Source organism: Chelmon rostratus, chromosome 15, assembly GCF_017976325.1.
Source record: "Chelmon rostratus isolate fCheRos1 chromosome 15, fCheRos1.pri, whole genome shotgun sequence".
Lineage (NCBI taxonomy): Eukaryota > Metazoa > Chordata > Actinopteri > Chaetodontiformes > Chaetodontidae > Chelmon > Chelmon rostratus.
This window is the reverse complement of record NC_055672.1, coordinates 17,240,255-17,263,734: the sequence shown is the minus strand read 5'-3', so window position 1 is coordinate 17,263,734 and position 23,480 is coordinate 17,240,255. Positions and strand designations below refer to the sequence as shown.

The following is a 23,480-nucleotide window of genomic DNA, read 5'->3' as shown; positions in this document are numbered from 1 at the left end:
AATGGGACACAGCCATAAAACTGTGAACGCATCACCCATTTTGGCTGACCTGTCAGCGTGGAGGTCATCCTCTTTCAAAGAATGCATTTTTCATCAACCACCCGTGTCTTTTATCTGTGCTTCCCACTGAATTGTAGGACCAGATATGGTGTTTATTTCTCTCTATTTTTAGCTGGAAAAAAACAGACTTTATTATGTAGGCCAAGCACTGAACTTTGAACAGATATACCCACCATATGTCGATACACTATGAATACCAGGACGTCAGAACACCAGGTTTAGAGTTTTGCAGTTCATAGACTTTATTTCACTTCAGTGTGAAGGCAGCTACACTCCAGGTTCCTGCACTCTGCCAGCACTCCTCTCTCGCGGCCACTTCATTGCTCGACCATGCAAATCCGCTCTGGTGGCAGATCAAAGGCCCAGAGAGCAGCACACAGAGAGTCATCTGATCCACACCGGCTGTGGGATCAAGTCCATAACGTGAGGGATCAGCACACCCAGGGAATTGTCCCTCAGCCTCTCTCAGTGCTTAGTTATGATCTGGCTCCTGTCTACAAGTGGGCCTTTGGTTTTGACAAAGATGTGGGATTCATTTGGATATCACCAACACATCTTAGAAGGATTATCTGTCATATTGTATTCACGTGATTTGATAGTATTTTGAAACAAGAGAAATGTTCCATAAATGTTAAAGCTCGGTGGGACATGCGCCAAACCGTGTCTGCAGCACATAATGATACTGTTTTGTTTCACTACCATTAAACATCGAAATATGTATTTTTAGCTCATCCCTCTTGGCCCAGTCAACAGTGTTGTCATCCAACATGGGCCAGTCTCTGAAAGAAATGTGCAGTTGCATGTTTACGCAAGCATAGCCAAATTCCTTCTGAAACCACCACATGGTCTCAGCTGACTTTAGAAAATATATTGTATGGAAACCAATATGTCAGCTGAAACCTATTTTGACTGTGTTTTTACTTCCCTAATGTTTATATTGGCTTTTCATCCCCAATATAAGGGGATCATGGAATAGTCACATGTATATATTTCTCCACCAAAACAGTTTAGTCCTTCAAACACGGATGGAAAATAATATTTAGGGAGCATAGGATGTACTCTGCTTTCATGTGAAGCCATCGCTCACGGCCACAGTCAGGTCACACAGATCTTGTAAATGCAAACAAACCAACAGTATAACAAGCCAAGTGCATTTGAAAACAGACGCTCCCCTTTAGCCCAGCGGAATGTGCAAGCTATGGAAATATGGAAAAACTTGCTCGACCCCCATTCGCTTTCTCACAATGGATTTACAAAGAGCAACAGAGCTGGCTTTGTACACGGCACATGCCTATGCATGTCACTAATACTGCGAGGGCCACAACACCATTTTCCCTTTATTTTGCACTGACAAAGAGTTGTGGTTTGTGAGGACTCTCAAGAAATAAGAGACTTGTTGAAGTAGCTTTTCTGTGCTCTCTCATTTTGACAGAAACATTTCATCCGTGTCTTGTTGGATGCCTTCCCCTGGGGCATTCCCAGCAAAGTCAATATCATAAACAGGCCGGGGTCCCCCCCACACACATACACACACTGAGCACTCCCCTTGCCTAACCAGGGGCCCTTTCACCACCAACAACACAGTTGTCAGGGGAGGCTGTTGCCGCAGCTGTGTCAGTAGTCCAGCTGCAGTCTGCGAGTGCTGCGTTGGGACTCTTGGAGGGGACGGTGGTCAGTCTCCCATCTGACTTTGCAAATTTTACTAATTCCTTCCCCCAAAATGACCAAGATGGCAGCTACTGTGTCCAGAACCCCCTGTCTCCACTAGCCCACCCACCTTCAGCTGTGGAAAGCGGTGATGCAGCCAAACGTTAAAACCAAAGCACTATTTGGATGACGACTTTCTGAACAACATGTTTTCCCCACCATGTCATCTCCACATTGATACTATATGAGTGTTGGTATGGTATTTACGTTCCAATATAGTTTACTTAACCACAGAGGTTATGCAATTACAGTGTCCCCAGAATTTAGGCAGACAGGTAATTTGAATCTAAAAGCTGTTTATTTGTGGCTGTTCTCCATTTTCTCAGCTCTATATCTGGAATGCTGATTATATCGTCTTCACCCAACCCCTGTACTTTTTCTCTCTCTAGCCATTGAATAACCTCTTCCCTGTTGTTTGCTGCTCACAAGCCTAATCTGTCATCACTGTCTTCTGTGTAACAGGACTGCAGTGTTTACGAGATGGAAGAGAAGATCCTGGAAGTGGTACGTTTACTGCGACTCGTCGCTTTGTTTCCCATAATGTAAACTAAATGAGACCCTGAAGTCCCCCTGGTCTGGTAGATTGTTTGGGTAAATGTCTTTTTACATCCAGATTGTGTGACATAGTCTCAGCAACAAGGTCAGTTTTCTGAGAGAATAAAGCAGGCTGGTCTATAGGATTGCTAGCAGTGGAGGCGGCTCTAATACGCCCCGGCCATCAATCAGTGCTTCCTGTTGCTGACACTCTCCAGACCTCTTTGGCTAATACTAGGCTTCCTCTAGCACTCTGTCTCTCTCTCTCTCTGACAATCCCAGTGAACTTCACACTAGAGCTGAGCTTCTTTGCTTCACACAATTTGCTTTCGTTCCTGTGTTGTTCCCGGCTTTTTCCTCACCTTCGTGTTGCATTTTATTTTCCTTCATTTTCTTTCTCTATCACTCTCATTTCTATATGTTGTCTTTCTCCATAAGCTCAGCTCTACGTAAGGTATACTCTGTGTGTGTTCAAAACAAAGTGCACATGCCTGAGAACAGATGTCACAGATGAGACCCCTCTAATGATGACAAATTACAGTTTATGTCCTGAAGCAAGCAGAGAGCAGGGTTGTGCACAAAGGGCTGATTTCAGTGATGTGTGTGCACTGGTACGTCCAGTTAACAGCACACTAATGGTCCCTTTTAGCCCTTTGAGCCTCGCAGTAAACATGAACATACGCACACAGGCGTGTACACTGGGGGTAAAACAACTAACAGATGAAGCGTAACGTGCCTTGTTCTAAAATGTAAAACACAACACCTCTTCAGATTATTGAGGCACAATACATTGTGTTCATTGCGTCAAGTGTCTTCTACTTCTTATTTTAATCATGGATGGATTCTCTTTCGCCTTTTCCTCTGCAGTCTAAGATTTTGAACAGCATCTGTGATCAGACCGTGAGAACCACCTCTGACCCCCTGATGAGCCAGTCGGCCTGCTTGGAAGAAGTCCAGCTGACCAATATCAAGCCGGGAGAGGGTCTGGTAAGGAATGCTGGGAGATGGTCCTCCTCTTTTTTTCAGCCCTAAACCCGATGTCTGCCCTCACATCCTTCTGGGAATATTTTATTTTTACAGAATCCATAAATAAAGTTTCATTTTTTGTTGGGTTTTTATTTTTTCCCTAGGGGATGTACATCAAGTCCACCTATGATGGGTTACATGTCATCACAGGAACCACGGAGCACGTAAGTATGACAATATGTTGACCACAAGAACACACCCAGCACTTTTTCTGCTGGAATTATTGTAAACATTGAAAATATAAACTCCTCACCTTCGTCCACCTCTTCACTCTCCTCCTCCTCTGCTGGGGACTTATCTGAAGGAGACAGGAACTGCTCATATGCAAAGGCAACTGTTTGTTTCTGTACTCCAGTAAGCAGTAAATTTCACAAACAGCCTCCACAAAAAGAAGTCCCCCCCCCCCCCCCCCCCCCCCCCCCACTGAGACAACCAGTTGGTGACTAATACAGCAGTGTCGCTGCCACGGTCGAACCTCACGCCTCCTGTTCTTAATTGTGAATCAGGCCCTGAATCATCACCAATAATGACTAGTTAATCCTGTCTGACATCCGTGTGACATGAAAAACAATTCGACTGATATTGATACACGCAAAGTGTTTTTTTTCTCACGATTGGAACTTGAAGTGTTTGTTCATCACGTATTTGCTTTTAAATAGACATTTTCAAAGGCAGACATAGTTGAAATCAGACAGGGACAGCACTAAAGTAGCTCCAATTTCAACAAAGTGAATAGTAAAGTGTTTGTAACCTGCAAGTGAAAGTGGTTTACCAGGCTTTGACCTTTACTTTGTTTGTTCATTAGTCACCTGCAGACCTGACAAGGAAGATCCACGCTGGTGATGAGGTGATCCAGGTCAACCAGCAGACTGTGGTAAGAACCTGTTTTGTTTGTTTTTTGTTTTTACATATCTACATATTTGACTTTACTGCCAATTAGAATGCACACTATACTTATTAATAGAATATTAATTGAGTGTTTGTGTTTCCTGCTAACCAGGTGGGCTGGCAGTTGAAAAACCTGGTTATCAAACTGAGGGAGGATCCCAAAGGTGTGGTTCTACTCCTCAAGAAGAGGCCCACTGGCACAACAGGTTTCACCCCCGCCCCACTCAAGAACATGCGCTGGAAGCCCCCAGTACCGCAGGTACATGCACACAAGCTCCCACACTTACTCCTTTCATTATGGGAGATCAACAAAAGCCTGTGCGTCTAGTCATTGTCAACCAATTATCAGCTTTTGAGGGAGTTGGTTCCAAAACGGCAAGTTCAGACAAGTGTCACTGAGCCACCCTGAAAGTGCTGCCAGCTGAACTGAATACAACATGGAGTTTTTCTTCAGGCACAACATCAGAGGCAAACAAACAAAGTCCCATGACGTCATTCAGTCTAGGAGATAATGCTGCCAGCCTATAGTGTTGGAGTCTGGTTAGATTAGTACCTGGTTTATTAGAAACAAAGTGCCCAGATGTTGCCATGAAAAAGATGACTGGGGGATTTATGATAAATTATGTTATTTGGGTTTACCTTCTTTTTCTTCCAAGAGAAAACACCCCACATGTCTATTATTCAAACAAAGGTCAGGGGTAGCTGAGAAATATTGCACTAATAAGGTTATGTGTCTGTAATCCAATTTGCCGCTCTCCCTCATGTGAACGCTTTAGACTTAACTTGGCTTTTAACCACATCTCCGCACCTGAGTCCCCTTTAATAGACAGGGATACAATGAACCCATTCAGGCTGCCATTGTCCCATCATGTGAAGCTTGTTTTTATAGCCCGAGCAGGCAAGATGAGACGATATCAGATAAGAGTGTGTTTCTCAAAACAACAAAGAACCTCTCAACACAAAGGTGGGCCATGTCAACATGTCCACTAGCATCCCGTTTTAACAAGTAGTCAGACATATCAGAGTTAGCCATCTGAGTTTATCACGCTCCAGAATGCAAAACAGAGACAAATCATACACCCTGATTCAGGAATGAACGACACTGGCTTTGTAATACCATATAATTTGTACACATGGGAGTTATTTGGAGAAGGAAAGGGGCGAATGATTCATGAGATTCCAAATCGGATGTTTAGTTTGTCATTAATCTATCACATCCACTACACTGTATCATCAGACATTTAATGCTGATGAGAATGGCAGCGAACAAGAGTCGTACACTTAGTCGAGGGCACAATGTTGTTGAGTGTTGGGAAACATAACTGTGGTAAATGAGTACAGTTTAAGTACATGTCTCGTAGGGCTATTTTGGACTTCACTTACAATCTTTCCATACCTCAAACAAGAAGGTTTATACTCAGAGAGACGCACACAAGCACTTAAATGTCTCACCACATGTGGGAAACTCCTCCCAGTTGCCAGAAAGTCATATTTAGTCTTAATTTTGGATATGGCAGAAACGGCAAGCAATGACTTCATTTGTTTTTGACTGTATACATACGTGCATGCATGAGAAGCATAACTGAGATAACAGAAAACCTGACTATCTCTTATTCATTCATGTATGTGAAGTTAATGGTATTGACTAAATTATGGTGCTGTATTTTTCAGAACAATTCCTCCTTGATCAGAGCCCAGTCTCCCTGCGGCTCAGCTAATGGATCAACCAAGAAGGAGAAGCCGGCTATCCTGGATTTGTACATCCCCCCTCCTCCTCCAGTGCCATACACGCCACGGTGAGCTGTCACATTTCATCTGCCAAGCTTAGTAGCTTTTTAGTCGAGTTCTAAAGGTTAGAGCTTAAAACACAGACCACGAAACAGTTCGAAGAACCAGCAAGAAGGAAAGAAAGGAAAGGGATCCAGTCACCCCCAGTCCGCCTAGCAGCATTTCCTCGTCCAGGCCTTTTGAGGCAGGTGGACCCGTGATCGCCTTACCTCCCTCCCCTCCTACCCACATCCTGTTCACCTTGTCTTCAGCCCACTCTGCTCCCACCAGTCCCGGCACAGTCCTTATGAAACGGCTGTTTCATCTTCCACCTCCAGGAACATTCACCTAAAAATGCTGGAGGCTGAATTTTAGTTCGTAGCCCCGTCATATTTAGATCTCTGGAAACACAGTAAAACAACGTTATTCACTTAAAAATCAGCTCAATCGTGGTGCACTGCTTTAGACTATACACTGTGGAGTGGCATGTGTTGTAATGTAATAGATAAATGAGCATTTGTTTCTCCACACAGAGAGGAGAGAGCAGACACCTTCTCCAGCATTAGTAAAAGACCAAAGGGCTCTGAGTCGCCCAACTCCTTTCTCGACCAGGAGAGCAGAAGACGCTGCACCATCGCTGATTATGACAAGCTGAGCGTCGGCTGTCCCATCGAGGCTAACGTGATACAGCCCAGAATGAGGGAGCACAAGCCCTCACGTGGTCAGTATTTTCTCATTCAGGGATTCTTATAATATTTCTACCACTTTATACTGGAAAAAACTGATCATAGAAAAATGCAATTGATAGATGTTTAACTCTTGCCTCTAGGGAAGCCCCGGCCCCTCTCCATGCCAGCGGACACCTGTGTTGGAGTGGTAGATCCATATGCTAAGCCCTGGACACAGGGAAGGAAAGGTACGAGCATGCTTTTATTTTCAGGTGAAAGTCCTTTTATGTCAAATTTAATGTATCATAATATTAATATCATGTGAACGAGCGATTGATAGAAATGCCCTGCGCCTCACTGTAATGCTGTTGATAGCTGACTTGTTATTGTCTCTCTGCTGTAGGTGAAGACCTCCTGTACAGATACCTGAGCAATGAGAGGATCCCCACCATTGCAGAGGAGGTCCCCTCGGTATCTCCACCCTACAGGCCTGCGGGGGAACGTCACCTCGTCAGAGTGGACCACATCAGGGGCAGCCGCTACTACTCCAACTCAGACCTCCACAACAGCGCCACCATCCCCTACCAGGAGGACATGAGAAAGGCCCCCGTAGCCCCTGTCTCCAAGCGCACAACGGCAGAACGCTCACTACTGGTCAGTTGGATCACGCGGCTTAAGCTATTGACTCACTGATGATGCGCTTCCTGTCCGGGGCTTCCTGTTCCTGTCTTGTGTCCTCCTTCAGTGCCTTTGATATTTAACGTCCAGCTGGGGGTTTTTTGGCAGCTTTGGGCTTTCTCACACTACTCTCTCCCAAACCTCCATATTTCCCTGGTGTTACTACTACTAGCAACTACTACTCCTCAACCAAACTTGCTTTTGTAGTACTCACCACATTACATTATCACCCCTTTAACACTGCCCACAACCCTCGTCGTCTGTCACTGCAAGTCTCATCTCTGCCTCAAGAGGATACAGTTTGTTCAGGTTTAGGACACACAGCCTTGTGTGCTGTCTGTGGACTCTTCTGTACATATTAAGTTATGTCATGTTTCAGCTGAAATGCTCTCTGGTACCATTATTTAAAAGTGATATCACTTCATCTATTTGCATATTTTGATTTTTATTTGCATAAAGAAGTTATAACAATGAAACTAGGTAAAACAAACAGAATATTTTGTTAGTGAAACTGTGCTTTTACTATACATGTCCTTGTTTTTCAGATTACACTGTTTTGATCAGTTAGGTACATTACCCTCTGCCAAAGGTTGCCTCTTGTAAGCTATGCATAGACTTCAGAGAGATTTATATAGTCACTTTAGGTGACAATGCTGCATTGGTTGGTAAAAGGATGTTTATATCTTGTCACTAGCAAATATTTGTGCTGGTTTTAAAGCTATGCACTCTATTCAGTAAACTTTTATATCCTGTGTTTCAGTTTACTCTGCAATTACCCACCTAAAGGGCCTATACACACAGCTGGTTGACAGTAATAAATGGTCTTTCTAAGCCAATGTTTTCAGTCAATCTTTTAGGACACACAGGTCAAACGGCCTTCTGTTAGCCCATGCTGTGGAAAAACCACAAGAGACAGAATGACAGTATTATAAGAAAATACAGGGAAGAAGTGTCTATTGTTGCTTTATCTGCCTTTTGTAAGTTTTGAATAGCGTTTTATTAAAAATTGCAGTTCATGTCAGATCTTTTGTATTGTCTTTATTTTGCTATTGCGTGTGGAATTACTGCTTAATGTGTAACTGTAATGTAGCATGTGGGATGATCTGAAAACTGAATTGTTGAACTACGGTGTTCTGGTATCAGTTTACATACAAAGAAAGCAATATTTTATCATAACAATGTCAGTGAAGGGCAGCTTTAGCCATCAGTAACTTCCACTCTTGAGCCAGCTGGCTTTCTCACCTGCCTCGACCGTCGAGGCGATGCCTGCTTCTGTTTTTTAAGCATGCGGTGAAACAGGATAGCTAATGTCAAGTTACCTTTTCTGTGTCTCCGATGGTGATGCTTATGTAACTACTTCCCTCTTTGATGAGCTTTAAATTCCAGCTGGGAGACCATATGGTCAAAGCAGGTTTTCCATCAGGGGATCTTACTCCTGCACATATGTTGCCTTTTAAACATTTAAAAGCCAGGTTAGGATTACTTTGCCTGACAGCTTTCACCAATTTCATTGATTTGAAGAAGTTTTTGCCTGGGAGGGATCAGCACCTGTCATCATGGAACTGGAGCTCTGTCAAAGACCGACCCGCCGCTCTCACCTCTCTCCCCTTTGCTTGTGTCTCTTCGTGCATGAATTTACTGATCGAGATGGGCCTCTTTTCTTATCTCTCCTCCGCTTCTTCGTCTCTGTGTCATGCTCTGCCCAAGCTTGCCAAGCTAGAGTCGCCTGTGGTTCTCACTAATTTGCACTTTCTGCAAACCTGTGGTCTGCCTAAATAGTACCTGCACTCTGTTTAACCCACTGCTAAGTTTGCTAACCACTAACATGTTACGCCTGCACATCACAAATGATTACATGGGAATGAATTATCGGTAGATTGTGCATGCCGAATAATTATTTGTTAACTGATCGCAAATCACGGACGGAGACATTTGAATGTGACGGTTTTGTTCTCCATGTCTTTTTTCCTCTTCTGGAGACGAGTTCCAGTTTGCTAACAACACAGAATTAGCACAAAAAAAAACTATTACCACATAATGTTGGATGGTGACTATAAGCAAAAACATGAGAATAATCTCACAGTGAGTACTGACCAACAGTAGCTTTGGGGGCATGTTCGTATATCTGAACCGGACTGAGGCTTTCAGAGCAGCTGTATCAGAGTGGTCGACTCCATCTCCAACGTGCGTTAACTCATGAATCTTTATGTATCACAGGGACCCGACTGGCACTCTAGCAGTGACTTCCTCAACCGGTGAGTTCCTCACTCTCTCCCACGCACACACATATATACACGCAGCGTTACGTCATCCACAGGTCAGATCAGACACATAAGAGCAGGGTGGGTCCACTTTTCCGACAGGCTGTGTGGAATCTCTGTGAAAACAGTGGGTGGCCTGTTTTTATGATCAGGGAAAATATGCCACAGAGAGAAGGACAAACACGTGGTGACGGGTGTAGGTTAAAAACCATAGAGCTACTATCCCAGATGGTTTATCAGTTGTTTAATGTTGGCTATGAAGTTATCCTAATTGGTTTGTGCCTGTGGCTATGAGGATCTGCAACAAGATGGTTAGAACTCCTACACACGTTTTGCAGTGTCACTGATATGCGTCAGCCTGACATTAAAAACAAAAAAAATGAGGAAATGATTATTATTCCCTATTAGATTGCCCTACTGAATTAGACCAAAATCCTCAAGTGTACGCAGAAGTCAAATGTGCTTCTGTGGCTTGTGAGCGAGGCCTGGAGTATTCAAATAGCAAAATCTCAGCCTTATCAAACCCCTGCAGATAATTCTTGGTCATTTTGTTGGAGCAGTGCAAACCTTTTCCTTCAGAGCTCATTATTAAACGGGTTGATACACGTCTTATGTGTTTTTAAGACATTGTTATCTCTCAGGACCTCCATTATCCAAGATGTTCCAACATGTCCCACACACCAGTGTGTCCATCCTTCGCCATCCACCCCCAAGACACCTTCACATGCTGGAGAATCTTTAGAAATGTCACCGTTATGACAAATCCTCATTCCTCTACGCTTCCTACTATAAATAACCTCCATCCCACTGCGAAATATGACGACATCTGCGGATCGCTGCTCCCGCTGTACCTCCCCTGGCCTTGGATGAAGGGCCTGAGGAAGTGTGACTCCCCACATTAACACCGCGATCGATGACTAAACGCCTGGCACAATACCCCCACCCTCCCCGGCAGTTCTATTCTAAGAGCCGCACGCAAACACATGGCGTCCAGTTTGTTGCTCGCTCGTTCAACGCACATTACTCACAGAATATATATAGAGAGATGCTATAGTGAGTCCTGCAGATAAGCAGTTGACTCATGCATGTTGGAGGTTCATAAACGTGACAGTGATGCAGGCAATGGAGTTTGATTGACGGTGGATTTAATCAAGTGTCAAATATTGGCTTGTCAACCTGTAAGAACCAGACTGTTTTTCTTCATAGAAGTAGGGGACATTCTGTGTGGGCGGGAGAGCTGAGCCTGTCTGCAGAAGTATTTGAAGTTGCAACACCTGCAAGAAAAAAAAAATCATCAGTATCCCTTTTAGCAAACTAGCAATTTACAGAGGAGACAAAGACGTGAAAATTTATGGATGACAGGGGGAGGAGAGCACCGAAAATGTCAGCAATCGAGAGGCAGGAAAAATGAGCCGGAGACAATTTCTTACCCTGAAATTGCAGGGTGAGGCCCGGCTGAGGTAAATTGAGCATTTTGAGCATGGGGAAGAAGTTTGTTGTCTGCCCACACGGCTGTGGCTGGTTGCCAAATGTATTACCAGAACCACTGGCACACCGGCTGAAACGCCAACAGTCTCCGTGGGATCTGTTTTGTTCAGGCCATATCAAAGTAAGCTGGATTGGAACACAGATAAAGATAATGAGTGGTTATGAACACGCTGGGAACCAATAAGTATGTGTTGGAAGTTTTCAAGAGACACGTTTGTTGGATCTAATGTATGACGGCGAGATAAAGCAACTTTACTGTAAAGCACTGCTCGACGTCAGCTTCAGTGGCCTGTTTCAAAGCATCGAGTGTTGACTGTCGTTGTCTCTTGCAGGTATAATCAACCACAAATACGATCCTGGTCCTTCTCCCAAGCAGTAAGTATATCATGCTGGGGCTAAATGTTACCAAACCCGCTGCATCCCAATGCATTTCTATACATGTGAGTGAGTGAGTGTGCAGTGCTGTGTGAGGAATGCCACCGGCCTCAGCCTTGGCAGGAGGAGGTGAAAGTGAAAGCTTCAATTATAGGCCCATTGCACTTAACACAGAGATAAGACAACAGACACACTTTCCCTCTCTATCAAACACAAACCACCAGTCCAGCACACAGCGATGCATCATGCAGGTCTCTGTCAGTCTGAATCCACACTATCAAACTCTTTTCAGGCAACTTAAGCTAAATATCTCAATAAGTATGGGATGGATTGCATTGAGTGTTTTCTGGTGGATATGGTTAACTCGACATAACAAAGCTTTTTTTTTCCCCACATATGATTAACTCATGATCTCAGGTAAAAAAATGTCTGCAAGCACAACTGTTCTCGGCTTCTGTTTGAGAGTAAATGTTGGCACGCTAACACACTAAACTAACAGGGTGAAAATGGCACACATTATACCTGCTTAAACATAAGCATATTGGCGTTGTCATTGTGTTAGTGTGCTGTCATTAGCATTTAGCTCGAAGCACCGTTTTACAGAGCTGCTAGCATGGCTGAAGATTCATATTGTTCCTCACTGAATGTGCTGCAGGAGTTGATCCAGGGTCTGTTGGCTGTGGCACATGAGGAAATGCAATGACCAGAAGGTTGCTGTGCTGTCTTTGCACACACTCACTCTCTCTCTCTCTCTCTCTCACACACACACACACACACACACACACAGAGGCCATATACCATAGCACCATGAGTTACTGTCAATCCCTTAGTAGTACATACCACTCATACACCTCCACAGGGGTCAGATGGGTTCGGCTCATAGTCAGAAGTGGCATGTGTACAACACACATTTGAACAGATTTATGGTCCAATGGCGACTTGTTGCTGCACCAAACAAGAAAACCTTGACCTTGCTGTCAGCGTCTGTATTGAATGGAACAGGGTTAACAGGCATGAATGTATTTTACTGCTTTTGTTCCTCTGGATTATTTGTGCGGACGCCTCAGTGGATGCATCTGCTGCGCGGAAGACCAAATCCTCATTACCTGTCAGTCAGCACTGCATTCAGAGCTATAGTGCCTCAGTGAGCACATGCAGCCAGCTCTAAACCGAAGAGGTGAGCAGTGCCAGGGCGACTGGGCGGTTACGACCAGCAGCAAGTGGGGGGCATGCAGCGCCATCAGCTAGAATTTGATATCATTTCCAGCCCTGCGCCCTTCCCCCTTTACACTGTGTGAGATTCCCCTGCTGAATAATGGCCGCTCTGTTTGCCCCCCTCTCTCATTTCTGTCCCTCACACACAAACACAGTTTCTGGGTGGGTGGAAGGGGGGCATTAGCTAAATGCCGTGACAATTCTCAGCATGGATCGTGATGGGAGATTGAGCGCTACAATGGTGTGACCAATTTGCATTCCTCGTGAATCCTTCGGGCCTTTGACACGAGTCACAGGCTAGATTACCTCACTTCCACCCAAACACAGCCTCAGCGAAATGCCCCTTTAAAATCAGTTGCATGCTGAGACTTTTTCCCTCGTCACAGAAATGGGAAGAGTGTGAGTGGTGATGAAATTTTTTCTTGAATGCATCACATTTAATTGAAACGTCAAAGAGGGAGCTTTCGGGGGGTTTAGGGGTAACACAAGGAAGTTATTTGTTATGGATGAGAAAGATGGGGACAAATGGGAGGGCAGGCGAAGAGGAAGCTACAATGTGAGAATTTAAAGGGGAGGGGGGGTCCCTTCATAGTCACTTCATTCCACTCGCTGCAGTACAATGGCTAGTGGAAAGAGAGAAGAGGCCCCTGCCTATTTAAGCAGAAATGAAATGGAGACTATAATAATGCAGGACCCAGGAATGTGTCTGCTGGTTTACCGCCATCCCGGCACAGGCCAGCATAGGCCAGAACATCCAAGCTTCTGCACAGAGACAGCTCGAGCTCTGATGTTATGGCTACAAACACAGCTCCCCACCGAGAGGCTGAAGGGTGTTGATGGCCTGGCCAAGCCACGAGTGGACTCTGTAACACGAAACACTTATTTTTCTCCATCTCTCTGGAGAAAACCACAGTGTACTTTGTGAATGTGTTTAAAAACAACAACAAGGGAAAACATGTTTTCTAGCACTCTTCTAGCTGGGTCCTGACCTCCTTTCATATCAGTGATATGTGAAATTCAACTTATTCAGTAAGTGTGCTCATTATGGATTGGTACATTTTGGTTAGGCATTTGAATTGGTGTTATAGCTTTTGATGGTGATAACAGATGTTTTAATTACCCAAATGAGTAAAGCTCTAGATTTATTTATGTAGTTTAGTGAAATTAGCTATAACAAACAGTATCAGCCCCTGTGTAAGTCCCTTAAACACAAGTACTCTTCACTGCTAAGCCTCTGAGACCTGAATGCATTGTTTTTTGGTGGCTCATGAGGCTGTTATATGGTGATGATGTAGTGACACCTAGTGGTCATGCGTGGTAACTGCAATAAATGCTGACACCAACACATCATTTCACCTGAGAAGACCTGCAGTACATCAGCGACGCAACAATAGCTCAAAACCTGTCGCCGAATTAAAGTAAAAGATGTGCTCTGTCAGTGTTTGGCGCTTCAGTTTGGGTGTGACCCTCTCCGGAGCGCAGGAAGAGGGTAACACCCAGAGAGGATCTGAACTCACCTGAAACCAGCCGAGCCTCCTTTGAGTTCCCTCTGCGTCTTTTTTCGACATGCTCGCCAAGGTTTGGTCAGACTTTGAGCGGAGCTTCCAGGCCAAATTACGGTCGCTGAGGTCGTGGTGGCAGGTACAGTCACATTATATGTTTTTCGTTAAAACTGTGAAACTGATAAGTGTGCTGGCAGGCGACGTGTTTGGCTCGCAGAGCGTTTGACACATCGGGGCTAACGGAGCCAGACTACTGTTTATTTTTTAAGGTTTTTCTCTACCTTCAAAAACAGGGGAAAAACGTATTTAAATGTTGGCGACAGTCGTTTAATGTGGAGTTTGACTTGTTAAAGTAGAGATTGTTTAAAACTTTCAAACATATGAGGAACATTTACGCAATTTAACATTTAAGAAAACGTCGTAGGTTTTGAAAATCTGCTTAAAATATACCTACGATGCAAAGGAGATTTGGTTACGTCCTAGCTGTTCAAACACAAACTTAACGTGTGTAACGCTGTTTTTTATTTAGTATTAACATTCTTAAGAGCAACATTTATTTGTTTGTTTTGGATAAATTGCAGGACTTGTTTCACAGACTTGTTTGGTGCAGTAACTCAACATTTCAATTTCATTTTGTCTGTAGATTGAAGAACCTGATAATAGATGCAGATAGTATATGGTTGGCAGAGAGCTGAACTGATTGAAGCTATGAAGGTTTAAGTTTATTGATCTTTTGTTCCTGCTGACTGCAGTCAAAGATTTCATGTGAATCTGCAGATGCATTTGTTCAATATGAATCTCAGAACTGAAATTACTTAACCTTTCAAATATACAAAAAAAAAAAAAAAAAAGCATAGCAACATAGTCACTGAACACACACACGCTCTTACAATCAGGCTTGTGCTGTGGTTTTTGTGGTGATCATCATCTAGCTCCCACAGGCTGCTAGTTAGCTCAAACACCCGGAAAACAAGATATGATGCATTTGTGTTGTGCAAGACTCTCTCTCACACACACACACACACATATATACACACAGCTGTACAGAGGTTTAGTTTAGATAAGTGCTGTCACTGTGTGAGCCGTTGGAGCAGCAGATATACTGAATCTCAGCTAAGGCGTTTGGATTTGGAGGGAGTCTGTGAAGTTTTCAGAGTACCAGGTACCAGAGTCTTCCTCTCCTCTTTTGCTGCGCTCACTGGGGACGTTTCTAGAAGGAGTTTTTGTGGAGACTTGAACTCAGGACCCTGTGACCACAGCACCACCTGTGCTTCTACATTTCCTGACACTAAGGCGGGTTTTTCTTGTGTAGCACTCAGTCTGACAAAGTGTGATGCCGAGGGTATGTGATAAATACGCTCTTGGGGAGATGTTTGACATGTACAAAGAGGTTTAACCTGTGGTTGAGATTCTGAATTTCTGTCAGATCACACCCACATTTTTGCTGTTTCGTGTCATGGAAGGCTTTTCAACAGAGGCAAGTTGTTAAATGTTCTGCACTGTGTGTCTTGTGATGTTCCCGCTGTCTCTCTCAATCACTTTTACGAATAAGGAACTGAAGCGCTGAGAGGAAGTTAGTCAACTATGGTAGCTTGGATTTCTCAATATCCTTTATGTCACGGTTCAGCTAAGTTGATGCATTTCAAAATGTGTTTTTTTTTCCCACTGTGTTTGACACAGCTAAGAGGCTGTTGTATGAAGTGTCACACGACAAAGTAGGCTTTTAATCAGTGTAGGTAGCTGTGTGTCATGCTGAACTGCTGACAGTGACCATTGTGATGCTTCAACTGTGAGTCACTGCTGTTCATGCAAATGAAATCTTCTGTTTTCCAGACAAAGAGGAATTAAACTCTTTCTACTCACTTTCAGTGCACTTTTTTTTTTTCGATCTGCGAAAGAAAAGTGGGGGAAAAAAATTCTAATTGAGCAACATTATCTGTGCTGCCTGCCCGTGATGTCACTTCCTGTTGTCGCGCCAGAGAGCGAAGAATGACAAATTTTCTGTCCCTACCTGTGGGCAGTAACATTGTCAGCGCATGCATCTGTGGCTAAGGTGTATCTTTTTGGTCTCTTTCAACAGGCTGCTTTCCCCATATCTGTTCACCCCTCTATGGCTGCTGATGACTACAACCCTGTAAGTGTTTCTTCCTTTTTTTTTTATGTATGACCTTTACTCAGGCAGAGGTTGCCCTGTTTGTCACTATAATGAAATGGAAAACTTGCTCTACCTAATGGTGGAACTACTTCTGCTTTTCCTATTTTATAATGACAAAGGAAATATTTATAGCAACAATGTGGTTAGCTTGTTATTGTCTAGTTTGGTTTCTCTTTGAGTTATTAGTTAGATTGAAGTGTGTGTGTGTGTGTGTGTGTGTGTGTGTGTGTGTGTGTGGAGATAAAGAGAAAAAACGCATGTGACACTCGGTACGAGAAACAGGATGTTCCAGACAGCCTCCTCTTCTCTGAGGTCTGACACTGTTACTGTGCTCCTCGCGTCTCCTGCCTCTGACTCTCTGACCCGAGCGCTCTCCTCCTCTGCTCTCTTCCCAAAGGTCTCCCTCCGACACAAATCCAAGAGGAAGACCCGAGGAGGTACGTTGCCACCCTCAAGCTCTCATTACCTCGTCTCCGTGTGTGCCTTCAACTGCAATTTGGCCTTCTGTGGGCGTGCGTGAAGTGGCAGGGCAATTAGTATGTGCAGAGGGCTTTTAGACAGTGCTCGGCTACTTTCACTTCAGTTCTGCTCCGTTGTAGCTCTGCTCTGTCAGTGTTGTGGATTCTTTGAAGCCAACTGGAGATCAAAATTTGTATGTTTTTTTTGTCTTGGTGATTCATTACTGGAACAGGTAGGTTGAGTGCAGCAGAGCACTTTTGAATTGACTGTTTTCGGTGGTGTGTGGCTATGTTCAGTGCTGTTTTTAGAATTCATTTTGTTATTGACCAAACATTGTGACCTATTTCCACTCAAATGGAAATGTGTCTGTTTGGGTTTCAGACTGTGACTTCTTGCTTCCTCTATTGCTATATCTACGCTTTACTATGGCGTTGCTTCTCTGTGGACAGAGGGGAGGAGGTCTCGGTGCATTCATGTGTCTTCTGTGCACAGGCAATGGCACAATGAGCAGGAGGCGGATCTCGGTCAAAGAGCTGGGTCAGCCAGACCACCAGGGCTGGCTGTACAGGAAGAAAGAGAGCAAGGGCTTCCTGGGTATCAAATGGAAGAAGTACTGGTTTGTGCTGAAGAAGACGTCTCTCTACTGGTACAGCAACCAGCTGGTGAGTAAAACACTCACACATAGACCCACTTATGATGCACACATGTTCAGCCAGTGTCTGAGACTGCAGTCACAGCTCATCACTGTTCGCAGACACTCCAGTCTTTAACTGTAGCTCCACAAATCCAGAATTACTAAAAATAAATACCAAATAACACTAAGCTGCTTTTTTCTCTCTGATTTGTTCTCAAGCTCTCTATTAAGTTCAAATGTGCTGCATTGGTATGACTTTAAGCAGGTGTATAGTGTGATTATAATAATTCACAATGTAAGGGGAAAACAGCTAGTGGTTGGCACATTACTAGCTCAGATACTATAGAGAAAAAACTATTTTTCAGAGCCATCATTGAAAACATAGTTGATAAGGTAGAATATAATGTAACAAATGAATGCCTGGTGAGCGTTAGAGGACGACTGAAAACATTAAAGGGTTGATTTCTAAGGAGTTTAGTGCAGTTTTGTCCGTTATTCTGCCCGTTTTCCCTCTAGCTGTGCATGTTCTGCCTCCCTCTCTTCTATGGTGCTATGGTGGTAGTCTGTGTTTGTTAATGTCAACAAATCCCATCCCATGAAAAGACTAAAACCAACAATGTCTTGGACGTCGTTCGTTCCTACTAAAGATGTAAACAAAAATGTACTTTTTGTAGTTTTTGCATACATTACTCAAACAGGCCTGAACAGTGCATTTGTAGGGGGGTATCTTCAGAAGCAGATGTATACACATTTGGTCTTCTGTCTGTGAGGACACAGGAAACACTGGATGATGCATCAGAGAGTGAGGAAGGAAGTCCCATGATCCCACGCTACTTCATGACATCACCAAACCCTGTCATTTGTTACTGTTCTGATTGAGAGACCCCGAGCGGCAGAGATCACATACTGTGCCTTTAAGCTGTATGTGCAAACACATTTCAAAATGCTTTTAACGATGTTTAAATGATTCAGCTGTTTAAAATGTTTAAATTTGAAACATAAATTACACTTAACTGGCAGCACTGTGTCAGTCTGCATCGGTTAGAACGTCCTCTGCTTCTGTTTGCTGCAGTTTACAGTGACATACTTTTAAACCAGTTCAATTCAGGTAGGGAAATATTAGCTGGAGTGTTTAGAAGCAAACTAGAATGTGTTGGCTTAAATATGCATTAAATAGTTCTTAATTAACTTTATAAAGCAGTTCGTTCATTCAATAAAAAGAAACAACTGCAACCTTAAGTTGCAATAAACCAATTCATATTAAACTTCATTTGAATATATGCTAATATTTAACATGAAAGGCAAAATTCAAACTATTTCTTGTAACCGGTATGAAAAACAATCCTGAATCATACTACAGTATTAATCTTTGATAACACATCACACATTGAGCACTCATTGAGTCACAGATGCAACGCGAGGCACCGGGGGCTGCACATGACTCACACTTGTTTCTGCCACAGCTGTCTGCCCTGCCAGCCCGTCGCTGCAGCAAACGCCAGGCAGTGTCACCGTGTTTCCTGAATGACACGGTGTCAGACAGGCACACGCAACAGAACGTCTTTGATTTACTGGCACGATGACTTCAGTCGCATCTTCTGTATGTTGCCATCGCACAGCAGGGGAAATAGAAGAAGTAGCCTCCTGCAATTCAACGGCAGGTGTCATTGTCAGGAAGTGGTTTGAAGTCATGACTTTGTTTTAACGCTCACTGTTGTTCAATCTTGTGTGTTGCAGGCAGAAAAAGCTGAAGGCTACATTGACCTCACCAACTTCATGATTGACAGAGCCATAGAGTGCAAGAAGAAACAGTAAGCTCATAGTTGCCCTCTGTTCAGTTTCTGGCTCATCTCAGTCGGATAACTTTTCCTGCAAAGCGCAAAAAACTACATCTTTATCTGTTAAGGGATCTGAATGACATAGAAAGTGCTCCCACACACAGTGATGGGAAGTGTATCATCTTGACTGTCTGGAAATGATCCGTGAAGTAGAATTAACTCAGTTTTCATAAATTCCAGTAGAGGCTTCTGTTCACTGCTCTTGTCTTAGCCGCTTTCTGCTTACCTCTTCTTACACAGTGCATTCAAAGCCTGCCACCCACAAGTCATGATGTTTTATTTTGCTGCCGAGAGCCACGAGGACATGAATTTGTAAGTCACGCAGAAGCACAATATTGCGTGTATTTCTCAAAGGTTGTTTTTTTTGCTGACTTACACATTTTGATTTTTTTTAGATGGTTGAATAAGCTTGGGCTTGCCTCCATTCAGTATGAGCCAGCGGAACGAAACCCTGCAGTTGGTGAGCACCCCTGACAATCAGACGTGTATTTCTGTTACCTGTTACTTTGCCCCAATAAAAATCTTAGTCATTTCCATTCAGGGCTAAAATAATCTAAATATATTCCTCTGGATGCTAGTTGTGTGAGTCATATTATGACGTCTAATCCTCTGTGTGTGTTTGTGTGTGTGTCCCACGCAGAGTGTTATAGTGAAGCCAGTGATCATGAAGAAGCTGAAAGCACAGAGATTCCCCCTCCTCCATACTCTGAACAAAGCCTGAGGGACTCTGTGGATGCATCCGGTCCACCTGGTAGCACACATCAGGTCAGTCTTGTCTCCGGCCTGTCACAACCATGCAGGAGGCTCACTCAGTATTGTGGTTGCTGAGTTAATTTGTTGTAGTATGTTTACTCTGTTCGAGCTGGTGATTTTGTTAAAATGATTTATTTCTTTCGGAATGTAATAAAAGTTCTGTGTTCAACTACGCAAAATCTTTTTCATTTATAGTAGATTATCACATCTGACGTGGTGTATTTGTCTTTCAGGGTACCCTTCCTCCCCCTTACTCCTCTGCAGTTCCCAGCGAAGCCAACGGATCGCACTCGTCCCCCGTCAGTACGATGACATCGCAGGGCTCCAGCTCCTCGCTCGGCAAGCAACGGCAGTCCTGGTTGGACCTGGTCTCGCAGGCAACTCCTCCCGCCGCGGAAACGGCTGTGGTGTGCTCAGTTCAAGTACACTCGCACCCCCCTCCGCAAGAGGAGACGGAAGAAGAGGATGACCCCCAGGTATTGGAGAGCTCGTCTCAGCAAGATTCTCCGGAGACAGGGTCCAATGAGGAAAGCCCTCCTGCAGAGGAGGAGGCAGAGAGGGTCGTTTCAGGTGCTCAACGAAAAGGTGAGACTTTATTTTACTCGTTTAATTGATGATGTTTTTGTAACTTTTATGATTTAAAAACTGACCTGACTGTCTTATCATGAAATGTTCAAAAACTTTTAAGTCACTTGGTTCTGTTTGTGAGTTTGCAAGTGATTTGCTGTTTACAGTTTCATTTAAATAAATCCCCACTGTATCATATCCAGTTGTACAGCCCCGCCTCCAAAAAAGCTGTGGCATTGTGTGAAACATAAATAAAACAGAATGTGATCATTTGCTGATCATTTCTGTAATATACTGGAGGGAAAACGGTGCAAAGACAATATATTTAATGTTTGACCTTTTTGTAAAGGTCAAACATGCTCTGCTTATTCGGAATTTGATGCAGCAACATGTTTCAGACAAGTTGGGACAGGAGCAACAAAAGACTGGGGGAGTTGTGGAACGCTCCAAAAACACCTGTTTGGAACATTCCACAGGTAAACAGGGTGATTGGTAACAGGTGAGAGTATCATGATTGGGTATGAAAGGAGCATTACAGCTTAGTCATTCACAAGCGAGGATGGAGCGAGGCTCACTGTTTTTATTACATTTTACACAGCATCTTGGCTTCTTTGGACTCAGGCTTGTAAGAAAACTTGCGAGTAGAGAACATTTCCGGTTTCTCACAGTTCTTGTGCTCAAAGGAAGATTTGCTAGCTGCCACATTTTCATTCTATTTTAGATTTTGTGATATATTTTGAACCCTGTCTCCTTTGTCTGTGACCTACCTGTGTTATGTTAAGCAGCATTGATGCATTGTTGATGTATGTGCCATTTAAGTTTACTGATTCAAGTGCATTTTGCTGTCTGCGACTTTGGGAACCTGTGAGCTGTGCACAACATTGCAGTTAGTTAATGTTTGTGACATGTATGGTGATGATACCATGTAACATTATCTTGTTGCAGAGGTCCATGGGAACAACTCAGATGAGATGGAGAAGCTGTATATTCATCTAAAAGAGGCCAGCCTCTCACCAATAGGAGATCGTAAACCATCTACCAAAAGGGAATTCAGAGCCTCCTTTGTAAAGCGATGTAAAAACCAGGCTGTAAATGATAGACTGCACCTTATCAGGACTCTCAACAGCACATTGAAGGTACGCTTTCTGTTTCATGGTCTCTTTTTACATTTTTGATTGTACATTACAGCTTTACAGTGCAGCTAGTGCATAAATTACAAAATACTGTCTTTTTGCTATTGTATATTTTGCTTTGTGCTACTATTTCAATTTTCACATTTTCTTTGCTCTCTTCTCTGCTGGCACAGTCAAAAGAGGCAGACCTACAGGCAATAGAGCAGGTGCTCTCGGACCCGGAGCTTACCTCAGACAAGTTCAGAGAGTGGAAGGAGGCCAATGCACCCTTGGTGCAGGAGATCTGTGACAAACAGGACCAGCAGGTGGCATCAGAGGCCACAAAAGCTGCATCATCAGAAGCCACGAAAGCTGCAGCATCAGTCCTTGCTGCTCCAGTGGTCGAGACCAGTTTATAAGGACTAAACAAGACTGGTTTGATTGTGTCTGGACTCGGAGGTCTTCACACTCATTCTTTTGATACAGACACACTGCTGTTGTTAATTAAAACTACTGTTCCATATCAGCACACTTTACATACTATTCAACAAGTAACTGGATCAATGAAGAAGAGTCTTTTAATTTCCTAAATGGAGATGGAGCAGACATTAATATGATTAGCAGGTCACATTAAAATGTGAAATTTGTCTTAGTATTACTTTTCCTGTTTGACTTGTAAGATTAGCTCGTTTTACAGATGTTTAGGTTGTAATTTTGTGAAGCTGTGCATATTTTTTAATATTTGGAATGATGGAGTACATTGAAACAATGGATTCATTGTTCTCTGCATGGAAACACTTGTTTTTACTGTATGGTTTATCTACTTTGGTTTCATCAGTGGTGAACACATTTTTAACTGTTTTCAGTCAATTATTGGTGCCATGCACCATCACTGTCTGTTACACATGTTTTATAGTAACTGTTTTGAATGATTGGTTTGTGTTGTTCACCCTACAAATGATATTGTCATACATGTCTTGAAGACTTTTCAGACTGAACACCAGGGCCTGGAATAAGAGAATAAATGGTGGTCACAAATCATAATATTTTATGATTTTATAAACTTTTTAAGAGTCAAATGTCAAAATGTCAAATCGTTGTTACTACAGTGTAATTTAAAGCCAAGATATAAAAAAATCACTTCATTTTAAGCAGAAAATGCTATGTAATTATGTATTTTACTAAACTAAATCAATTTTAAATGAAGAACTCCAACCTTAATGTTAAAATGACCTTCTTACTGACCAATATGAATGGCATTTACAGCCTGTTAAACTTAAGGTATACCAGTATTCATTTGCATTTAAACATAGGATGCATGTTGGATAATTCTCAGGAAAAAAATTCTAATATTTTGCTTTAAGACCCCCATTACAAACAAGTCCAGCAGACCCAAACCCTGTACTGTTACATAGTCATGTAGATACAGACATAAGGCATTATGTGATTTAGCAGATTTAGGAAAATGAGGCCAACACCTACTGGTAGGAGCCCAACAAAGCTCCAGGCACAGAGATGAATATTTTTTATCTGAATAACATTTCATCTGTCATGCATGTTAAATATTAACTCAGTGTAAATAGTTGTATGGATGTGTGATGTTAATTATGTTGATATCGAGTCAGTGTGCTTGTTTGTATACAGGGAAATAAAGATGACACGTGTGAACATGTTCCACTGCGGCTTGTGTGCTCTATGTGGTCAGTGTTACCATAGATAATGGCTTTGTGTGTGTGTGTGTGTGTGTGTGTGTGTGTGTGTGTGTGCGCGTGCGTGCGTGCGTCTAACAGCAG

The 23,480-nt window shown here is 43.2% G+C and overlaps 1 protein-coding gene across 1 annotated transcript in view; it reads left to right on the top strand.

The window, feature by feature from the left end:
- The window catches only part of LOC121618414 (connector enhancer of kinase suppressor of ras 3-like), a 46,817-nt gene extending 23,457 nt beyond the window's left edge, over window positions 1-23,360 (top strand). The window contains exons 5-25 of the mRNA XM_041953910.1: window positions 2,230-2,271; window positions 3,169-3,288; window positions 3,432-3,491; window positions 4,133-4,201; window positions 4,328-4,474; window positions 5,887-6,011; window positions 6,516-6,703; window positions 6,812-6,898; window positions 7,054-7,304; window positions 9,546-9,583; window positions 11,410-11,452; window positions 16,250-16,303; window positions 16,722-16,761; window positions 17,276-17,445; window positions 19,155-19,228; window positions 19,496-19,567; window positions 19,651-19,715; window positions 19,896-20,020; window positions 20,242-20,593; window positions 21,521-21,711; window positions 21,882-23,360. Of these exons, the coding sequence (XP_041809844.1) occupies window positions 2,230-2,271; window positions 3,169-3,288; window positions 3,432-3,491; window positions 4,133-4,201; window positions 4,328-4,474; window positions 5,887-6,011; window positions 6,516-6,703; window positions 6,812-6,898; window positions 7,054-7,304; window positions 9,546-9,583; window positions 11,410-11,452; window positions 16,250-16,303; window positions 16,722-16,761; window positions 17,276-17,445; window positions 19,155-19,228; window positions 19,496-19,567; window positions 19,651-19,715; window positions 19,896-20,020; window positions 20,242-20,593; window positions 21,521-21,711; window positions 21,882-22,106 (2,538 nt within the window). The 3' untranslated portion in view covers window positions 22,107-23,360. The remainder of the gene's footprint in view (window positions 1-2,229; window positions 2,272-3,168; window positions 3,289-3,431; window positions 3,492-4,132; window positions 4,202-4,327; window positions 4,475-5,886; window positions 6,012-6,515; window positions 6,704-6,811; window positions 6,899-7,053; window positions 7,305-9,545; window positions 9,584-11,409; window positions 11,453-16,249; window positions 16,304-16,721; window positions 16,762-17,275; window positions 17,446-19,154; window positions 19,229-19,495; window positions 19,568-19,650; window positions 19,716-19,895; window positions 20,021-20,241; window positions 20,594-21,520; window positions 21,712-21,881) is intronic.
- Window positions 23,361-23,480: the final 120 nt, after the last annotated feature.